This window comes from Argentina silus, assembly GCF_951799395.1.
Source record: "Argentina silus genome assembly, chromosome: 8".
In the NCBI taxonomy this organism is placed as follows: Eukaryota; Metazoa; Chordata; class Actinopteri; order Argentiniformes; family Argentinidae; genus Argentina; species Argentina silus.
Genome location: NC_139662.1, coordinates 4272596 through 4282644, shown reverse-complemented (window position 1 = coordinate 4282644; position 10049 = coordinate 4272596). Strand labels below are relative to the sequence as shown.

The 10049-nt window shown below is 42.8% G+C and overlaps 1 protein-coding gene across 3 annotated transcripts; it reads right to left on the bottom strand.

Moving 5' to 3' along the window:
• Positions 1-1585: 1585 nt before the first annotated feature.
• Positions 1586-7719, bottom strand: gpr61 (G protein-coupled receptor 61). 3 transcript variants are annotated; one of them, XM_083674936.1, is made up of 3 exons: positions 7670-7719; positions 7440-7509; positions 1586-4718 (listed from the first exon to the last, which is right to left on the bottom strand). In XM_083674936.1, exon 3 carries the CDS (start codon positions 4430-4432, stop codon positions 3038-3040), a length of 1395 nt encoding a protein of 464 aa, XP_083531062.1. In that variant the 5' UTR covers positions 4433-4718; positions 7440-7509; positions 7670-7719; the 3' UTR covers positions 1586-3037. The 3 variants fall into 3 exon arrangements, with proteins under 3 accessions (XP_083531062.1, XP_083531061.1, XP_083531063.1); XM_083674935.1 differs by lacking the exon at positions 7670-7719 and having other exon boundaries at positions 7440-7575; XM_083674937.1 differs by lacking the exon at positions 7670-7719 and having other exon boundaries at positions 1586-4614; positions 7440-7480.
• Positions 7720-10049: the final 2330 nt, after the last annotated feature.

The following is a 10049-nucleotide window of genomic DNA, read 5'->3' as shown; positions in this document are numbered from 1 at the left end:
TTTATATATTGGATTCAATGGTCATTTTGAGATTGGATTATGTATTAACAGTGCTACCCTTCAGTTTTGTATACTTTTGTAGATTCCTGTTATCCCTCAATTATGTGTATGAAGTCAGAAGCCTAGGGGCCTCCTTGAATGGCATTTGACCTGCTGCAAGAGTTACATGGTAACATGGCATGTCCCCCTCAACTCCAATGGAACTTAATGCATTAATAAAGGTTGAATATTACAATTAGAAATAACATAAATAACAATGTATTTTTAATCGCCTAAAGGGAACAGCCCATCCCTACTTGCAAGCAATGGTCAGGGACCCCTGCCCGATCACTCCGCTCTTCCACCTCGGCTGGCTGTCTGGCACCGCCGTCTCTACGTGGATGCAGCAGTCGCGCTATTCGGTCACGGCTTTTCTCTGTCCTGGCGCCCCGCTGGTGGAATGAGCTTCCCACTGCTGTCAGGTCTGCAGAGTCACTACCTATCTTCCGCCGTAGACTGAAGACCCATCTCTTCAGGCTACATCTTGACTGTCCCTCCTAAAGACCTCTTCATCCCCACTACCCTGTACAGTTTATCTACTTTAAATTAAAAAAACTGCAAATGGCCCCTGGTCCTAGCATAGATTTGTTTTTCTTATGATGACTGATGTATAGATGATTCACTTACTTAGACAAATGTACTTGTTGTTGTAAGTCGCTTTGGATAAAGGCGTCTGCTAAATGTCTAAAATGTAAGATGTAAAATGTAATCTAATTGAAGTATACTTTTAGAAAACACAGAATTATGCCAGTGACACATTATTAACACACGTCTACTACTTCCTACTATTTGACAGTTGCTTTAAATATGACTTAGATTACATTCTAATTGTGTTGAAAGTACATTTCAGATAATCTGTTATAAGTATCCTTAAATAAGAATTTAACATATTTCAAGTATACTTAATATGCTCAAAACCTACATAATTTAAAATGTTTGTATATTAAACACAGTTTAAATACAATTTAATATTAGTCATTTTTGTATCCTTTAATATACTTAAGTATATTTAAACTCAAGTATACTAGAAATATAATACTTAAGTATACTGAAGTAAGTATTTATTTTTTCGCTTGGGATGGCATTACAGTTCCTCAATGTTGCACTTGATCAAGATTATGGCATTTGTTCTACTTATTTTTAATCACATTTTCACTAATTTGCGAATCGCCTCACCAACCCATCTTTTGACGAAAAAGAAACGTCTTTTTCTCATCTCAACAAGATGATATAAACAGCCAAATTGAAAAACAACAGTCAGCACTGAAGTCATTACTCAATAAAATTAGGAACGTTATGCCTTCGTGACAAAGAATCCTTTTTTCTTTAACTTCCACCACATCTAACCACCACATCTAAAACTTCCCAGAGTGCCTTGGGTTTTCCGTCTTGTGATCATGCCAATGGACTAAGTCTGGTATGAGAAATTGAACAGATAAAGAAAATAAAAGAGAGAGAGAGAGAGAGAGAGAGATACAAGAGGGACAAAGAAGGGAGAAGAGGTTTTGACCTGGTTATTTTGTTTGCAATATCTATCTTTGAGATGTCTGTGTGGAAGTTGTTTTTATTCCATCTGAGATCAGAGAAAGGAGACATTTCCAGTTTGTTGCTGAAAGAGGGCAAAAGCAAACCTTGCCTTGTGTAAGCATGGTCACACCAGTGTGTTGTGTAGCCACAACAACCCAGGGTTGTTTATGGCTAAACACAACAGCAATCAGACTGTTCCTTTGTAAGGCATTTGGCCAAGGTTTACCTGTAAACAGCAGGAGCAGTGGTGGAGAATGGTGATTGGACATAATCGTTTAAATCTGTCCCTATGGGAGCCCTTACTTCAACATTAACATTTCTAATGTCGTTGACATTTGAACAGAAAAACTCCATGTCTCACTTCTTCAATGTCAGAAATCTCAAATTAAACATGTAACAGTGAAATTAGAAACGGGAAACATGATTTGGTATATCATAACTTTTCTGAATAGTATTTGTTGCCTAATCATTTCAGTAAATCTGCATCACCATTCCTATGTCAAAAATCTATAAATAAATACAATATGGTAATAATGTATTCAGGATGAAGTCAAAAAATACACTCATGTGTGTGAGCCTGTTTACTTTAAATACCATTAGCACCAGCTGTGAAGTCATCCTGTTAACACAATGAATATTTCAAACTGAGAGGCAGTTAAAAATGGTGCTGAATATTCTTTCATGTCTCCTGAGGAAAACAAGCTAAATTTGCATTAATTTCTTGGTTGCATTAGGAGGCGGTTGGGATTGGAATAAATACTACTGCTTATCTCTTCTCACACTATGACATCTAACTGCAATTGACCATATGTCACCGATGTTATGTTTGTATTTCTGTAAGTCCTTTATAAGGTTTGTCTTGCAATGAGGAGCTAAGAGGCAAAATAAAACAGTGGTAAGAGACCCCAGTGGCCAAGTAGAAGGGTACAATGTCTGAAACAGATGTTGTTCTAATAATTTGTTTTCTCACCAGCCAAATAATAGTGTGTATAACCGATTGTCTTGGGGTTCATCTAGACCTGAAAAATAATTATGAATTGTGCCAATAAGAAGACTTTTCCACATTAAAACAAAGATTGTCAAGTGCAAATAGATGGGATATTCTCCCACACTCTCCAAAATGAAAATCCAATAGCATCTCAAAAGAGAAATTGATTCTGACGAGATGTGTGAGAGATAGATTGGCAGCATATATGTAATGGTTTGGTCGTTAAATAATGTGTGCCATATGTCATAATTCCTCTTCTCCTGTAAAGAACCCTGATTCCAGCAACAGAGGAGTGCAGTGCACATAGAGCTTAACCTGAATTCTTCAAAGAAGATACCAACGGTGTTCCACTGTGGCTTTATCTTAAAAGCATTGTCTTAATATTTAGAGGTATGTTCCTTAATTGAACCTTTGCAAAAGTGGATAAAATCAAGTGCCAGGTAGAATAACAGATAGCAAAACATCATATCTATATATGAATTGCTAAAGCTCAGGCACGGTCCTGCAGAAATTGTCCGATAGGTTGAGGTCATTGTTCAGGTGCTGCTGCTCTATGAATTCTGAGGTCTCCTCGATAATCTGTCCAGGGATGTGGAAGTCAGCAGGTGTGTTGTGTTGGACTGCAGAGTCCTGAGGAGGGTCCTGCTCTTCATCCTCTGGGCTGGCTCTGCTGTGGGAGTTCCGGGGCTCCAGATTGCACCCAGTGCCCTGGAGGAACTGCATGAAGTTCTCCTCAATGGAGGCCTCCCGGCTGGGCAGCTGCTCCCCCTCGCCCGGCCCTGCCCGCTTGAAGAGACAGGCCAGGTGCCGGCCCAGCTCTTCACGGATCTGCCTGTTTAGACAGCCATAGAAGAAGGGGTTGGACGTAAAGCAAAAGTAGCCGATCCATGTGACCACTTCCTCCAGCTGGGCCAGAGAGGCAGGAGAGGTAGACACCAGAGCCGAGTAGAGATGGAAGGAGAAGTAGGGGAGCCAGCAGCACAGGAACTGCCCCCCCACTGCCACTAAGACCACCGCAGCCTTCCCTCCACTGAAGGTCCTCTGGGTGGTGATACGGGCCCCCCCCAGGCTGGCCACCATGGTGGAGTGGCTGCTTAGCGACTCTGAGCGCTGCCGGGGCGTGTCCATCCAGGTGGGCAGGGGGCCGTGTTGCATGGCAGCCACCCTCGCCACCTTGAACATGTTGCAGTACACCACCAGGATGATGAGCACAGGGCACAGGAAGTAGATGGCGGTGAAGAAGACCATGAACACCAGGCGCGTGGCTCCCCCTCCAGTCCAGTGCAGGGAACAGCGTCTCTGCCCAGGGGTTTGGATAGGACCCCCTACCCCCACGTCCCCCTGGAGCACCCAGCCCAGGAGCGGGAGGGCAGACATAACGATGGCTTTGACCCATATCCCAACCAGCACTGACACTACCACCCCCACAGTCATCTTGACTTCATGGCGCATGGGGTGGACAATGTAGTAGTAGCGTTCCACGTTGATTGCAGAGATAGAGAGGATGGCAGCACTGACCAGACACACACTCAGGCAGAGGTAGCTCCGGCACAGGGCCTCATCCACCAGGACCCGGTCAGAGAGCATGCCCAGGGGCATCAGCACCAGGGCTGCCAGCAGGTCCACCAGACACAGGTGGAACACAAAGGCAAACTTGCGTAGCTGTGGTGTCTTGGTAATGACAGCCATGACGGCCAGATTCCCCACCACAGCCAGCACATCCATGAGGAGCATGGCACACAGGGCCAGGGACTGGGTGAGTGCCTCGCCATTGGTCCGGCTCACGTTAGAGCCATTGGGGTGCAGTGAGGCTGGGAGCCAGGGGGGGCCGGAGAGGGAGGCATTCCACAGAGGACTGGGCATTTCAGGAGGCTCCATGAGAGCATGGGATGAGAGAGGCCACTGACTCTCACGGGCCCATTACCCATCCTCCCCTGTCGTAGGGTGGGACTGAGGAATGAGGGCTCAGGTAGTGCTGTCTGTCGGAGCAGCCGGTGCAGGACAGGTCATGACCCTGGTGGACCTCTGGACTATGGATGGGCTTCAGGATACCCTAGGCTCTGGAATGGTACAGTGCAGGAGGCTTTGTTTGATTACATGAGTATATAAGTATTGTTGTTTATCTCAAAGCTCCCAAGAGGCTTCTTGTTGGAGAGATTGGACTCTGAAACAAAGGAGAAACATTATTGGTCAAAAGCAAACAAGAAGCAGATTTCAAAACAGCTCTAATGAATTATGTCATGGACGAAACCTTTAAAATCATCTCTGCATAAACATGAATAGTTCCAGTTTGCTTCATGAAATCATCTAATAAAGCTTTGAATGCCATTCACATCACTATCTGACCTTCTTCTAATCATTTCATTCAAACATTCAGAAGCTGTATCAAAAGAGCCTACAGATAAATCAAAGATAGGGACCTTCCCAAGCACAATTCAAGGTCAAAATACAGTATCCTCTCCTGTCAGTTATCACTGTGAAATATAGACAGAAGCATTTAAACTCTTTTATGTAATTGTTTAAGATGGTGTTATTGCCATCACAGTGGTCTTCATTTGGTGCATGGGCGCTAACCCATTTCACTCTTGTGTTTCCAAGTATGCCACAGACTTCATGTACATCCCAGTTCTTAATTTACCACATCTTTGACATCTGCATCATCAAATGTGTGTTTTCAGGACACCCAACCCCGCAGGGAAAAGCTAAAAGCACGAAGCCGACCATATGTCTCTTTTACCAGAGTCAGAAATTGCTAACTGTAGGGAGAATTTGTCAGCTGCGACACTCTGTTGGCTGAATTACTGATTTCATGGTTTACAATTATGGAGATTAAAATGTAAACATGTCTTGAAGAGTAAAAATAGACAAAATATGATATTATTTATCACCTTGATCTGATGAAGGAGATTACTGAGTGATGGCAAAGATACAGCATATATGGGGGTTTTGTGCATTCAAACTTTATCTACAGTATATGCAATTGTAGAGCCATATCTGCAATCAAAGTGAAAATCAATGTTTATAAATACAAACTACTGTACAGTATGTTATTTCAGGTAGTTAGGGATACTATCAGAAGTATAGCATGGAGTAAGGGAGCGGCTATACTGGAATATGGTCTGATGCTAGGGGGGGAATGGTGTCTTAGCTCCAGGCCTCTGTGTGCATGTGCTTCCCATTAACAACAGCGTAATCAGGAGGCTCTGTTCTGTGTTTGCTGTCACAACCTCACCTGGCCACAACCCCGCACACTGTCACAGTCATGGAACAACTGCACAGGCTTTTGGTACATTTCCATACACATTACATCTGCATGTGCAATTTTTCCATTTCATAAGTGTGACGAGCACATTGTTGCGCCTGTTCTTTTCCAGCCCGACAAAGCTCTGATTTTACCCAGAGGTCTTTGTTAAATAGGTCATAGGGTCAAAGCAACCTTCAACCCAATAAAAAAACAATAAACAATGTTTTAGCTGTGATGTAGTGAAGTAGTGATATAGTCAAATGCCCCAAAAGATGCTCAGTCCAATCAGCATTAAGTGGTTTATTTCTCTTTAGGGTCCAGGGCTTCTCAACCTTGTTATACTAAGGAGGGACCATCATGCAAGTGTTACCTCCTTTGACATCCACTTAAAGTTAAATTATTCTTTATAATGAAACAGACAGAATCTGGGTCCACTCACTGGACCAGTCAGCACCATGCCCTAGTGCACAGGTCCATCTCAACAGGCGTTTCTGTGTACAGATATGAACGCTGATCCAGTTCATCTACTGCAATGTCATACTGAGAAACAACATTCATAAAATAGTGAAACCAAAATGTTCTGCTGACCAGCCAATCTTTCTAACATCATGTCAATCCATTATTCACAGCAAGGATATATCCTGACCCCATCCTAATTCCGTGTCATTTGCATGTCAAGTAGATAAGCAATGCTGGGATACAACTGAGGTGGCCTGGTGACCAATTTAAGTCAATTTTCAAAGTCATTCGGAGCAGGGACCCTCTCACAGAGCTCTGAGGTAACATTTAATGAAGGGTGTACAGTACTCTTGAAGGTTAGACTCCACAAAGTTTCCACATTCCATATAGAGAACAGTTTGGCTTCTCCACCTCACTGGTTTCTCTTCCACCCCCCTCCACCTGTGCAACAAAGCACTTTCTAATTTTAGAAACACAATTTTGTTAAAAAGCCCCTTCAATGTCCAAAAGTGCAAAAACCAACAGGATATGTAATATAGAAAAAAGCTTGCTGCATTTCTTGCATTTCACAGTTTCCCATTTAATAAGATCAGACTTAGAAAAGAGTCAGTTAAAATAGCTTGAAACACTACCTCACTGTCCAGGAGCTCACAACAATTCACGTGAAACAAGAAATTCAGGCCATGTCGGAATCTCGGATGCTGCCAATTGAGAAACATATGACCCTATCATACGCACATGACTCTGTGTTTACTGCAAAGGAAAAAATTAGTCTTTTGAGCAGCAAATGAATAAGACCGTTTTCATCATATGATAGATCTAATGTAGCTACAACAAATACAGTATCAGGGAGATAAGACAGAACAGTAAACTCTAGGGACTGAAAGTAGAGGCCCATAACCTTTATGTACTGCCCCATATGGATGGATCCTCAGCTATGACTGCCTTGTTCAACACCTTGCCCTCATCTCAACCCCCTATGTCCGATCTATCCTCACTGTGTGTCCTATTTTCTTCCTCTAAACCTGACCCCCTTCCAGTAAACAGACTGTAGCATGCAGTGGACGTAGACTATCTAATATTCTAATGCTGTGTCACAGATTTGATGACAGACAGTGGTGCCTATAGTCAAATGTAAATGTGGTATCTGTGAATATTGGTCAGAATGGAAAGAGGACATACCTTAGTCTGGAGAAGGCTGCTCCCTCCTGCTCAGGTTCACAGTCTGCTGAGGAAGTGGACCAGTTTCGCTCTTTCACAAACACACACACACACACACACACACACACTCCACGTCAGAGAGAGAGAGGGAGATAGATAGATAGATAAAGAGAGAGAGGGAGAGAGAGAGAGAGAGAGAGAGAGAGAGAAAGAGAGAGAGAGAGAGAGGCGCTCCTGTGTCTCTTCCTCACCTGGTCCTTTCATCTCCTTGTCTTCCCACCTCCCCTGACCCCCCTACTCCCACAAATACAAACGCACACCCACACACACACACATACACACACACACACACACACACACACACACACACACACACACACACACACAAACACACACACACACACACACACACACACACACACACACACACACACACACACACACACACACACACCTCTCCCCCTCAGTTATCTTCTGGCCAGGTCTCCAGTCCAGGTGGCCAAGGCAGAGCAGGAGCAGAATGGAAGGAAGAACAAAAAGAGAACAGGACGGCGGGCACCTCTCGTCTTCCTGCTTCTGATGCACTAAGGCACACACACACATACACTCACACACTCACACACACACACACACACATGTGCTGGCTCCGGCACGCGCTAAGGGCAACTGCAGAGCAGGCAGGCAAGCAGGCAGGCAGCACCCAGCCTCTCTGCTCTCCACTGGGTCTTAGTGTCTCACAGCCACAGGCTCCCCCTGGATAGACAGCTCCCTTTCTCTATATTCACTTCCCAGAACTCTGGCAGCTTCAGTAAAGGTCATGCCAGGTCTTCCTGATGAGGAGAAAAATGCGGAACAATTGGTACACCAAATCACCTTCTCTCTTGGACTCAACGGCTCTAATTTATTGTCTATCTCCTTATGGCTTGCCAGGATCTCATTCACCACAATCCTGCAAAAGCCGTCTCACGAGGATGGATTATTGATTTGCTAGGAGAAAGAACAACAATGGTTAATGTTAATGAGCTGAGATTAACATGTATAAAAGCCCTCATACACATTCAATTGGACTATGTCTTTATTTCACACAGTAGGACTGTTTTTGTTTACCATGATGTCTCTAGACAGGTGCTCTGTTGTGGCATCATTGGGTTCTAATACCTGAGAGCTAAAGTGACAGTACAGAACTATTGTGATGCTCCCAGATAATGTACCTGTATGTGTGTAATGCACTTCAATTGCAAACAGGTAAACAATGATCAAAGAGATAAAAGTCTCTAAGATAATTGTCAAAGGGCTATGGGGTAAATAAAGGTAGGCCTCTGTCTGCAATTCACCCTGACAGTGACAATACTAGAGACAGTACTGGATTAGGGTTGAAGATATGAAATAACTCAAATGTCACAGAATAAAAATGTATATTTATTTAAAGGATTAGATTTTAAATCGCATTGATGTTTGAGAAATCTTACAGATTAATTTAATTGGAATTATTTGATGCAAAATTCCAATTATGTTAAATGGTTTGACCAAGGGTTAACAAAAGGAGAAAAATTCAACATTTTTAAGCAAAAAACATTAAAAAAACCAAAACATTATTTTTGGATTCAGTCCCCATTACTAACCCCATGAACATTTGTCCCAGGATGCTTTGTGTAAATGCTTATTATTGCACATTCCTCCCCCTAGAATTGTTAATAGCGGCTGTGTTCACAAGGGGGCCCTTTCACCAAATGAAGTGCTGCGCCTTTGCCCAGGACCTGTGAAAACCATAGACTTATATTGCTAGAGAAGCCACATGCTATCTTTCCCATTCATTGCATTTTTGACAGCATGAGGTGAGAAGGTTTTAGCCAATTGCAAGGTCTCCTTCTTCAAAAGGTTTATTTATTGTAATTGTAAATGGCTTTCAGTGGCATGACGCCATCTACTGGTGTCAATAAATGCCCTAGATACTAGAGCTGTGTTGACATTACACAAACAGACACTCCAGCACAGCATGTAGCTGTAATTCACCAACATTGGATTAACACCTGCTCAAATGACAGAGGATGAAGAAAGTTGACTACATAGCACTCCCCATATTATCACAGTTCAGTAAGGGGAGTACGCCCTCTAGGGATATAACTATGGTGAAGCATACGCTGATTAAGTCATGAACCTTGGATTCCTATCATTGGTCAATTAATGAATATGGGTTAAAGGGATAGTTCACTATTTTACAATAGTTAGATGGTTCCTTACCTTGAAAGTAGTCTATGGACCAGAAAAAACTGTAATCCATGGTCCAGAGTAGCCACTATTAACTTCTGCTACTTACTTTAGAAACCACTAACAAAAAAACAATGGGAGTGATAGGGAAAAAAAGAGTCTACATTTGTGTCAAATCACCTCAAATTAACTCTCTGACTTGGTTGGAAGTTACTTCGGGGTGATTCGACCTCAAATGTTGAAATGTTGAACTTTGTTTTCGTTCCCAAATAAACTCCCATTGTTTTTTTGTTAAACTTAACTGAAGTTAGTAGTGGCTATTTAAACAACTCTGAACCATAGATTAACTTTCTCCTGGCCAATAGACTACTACTATACTTGCTCACTCTAGCAGCACCAATCACAGAGGAGGCAAATACAATG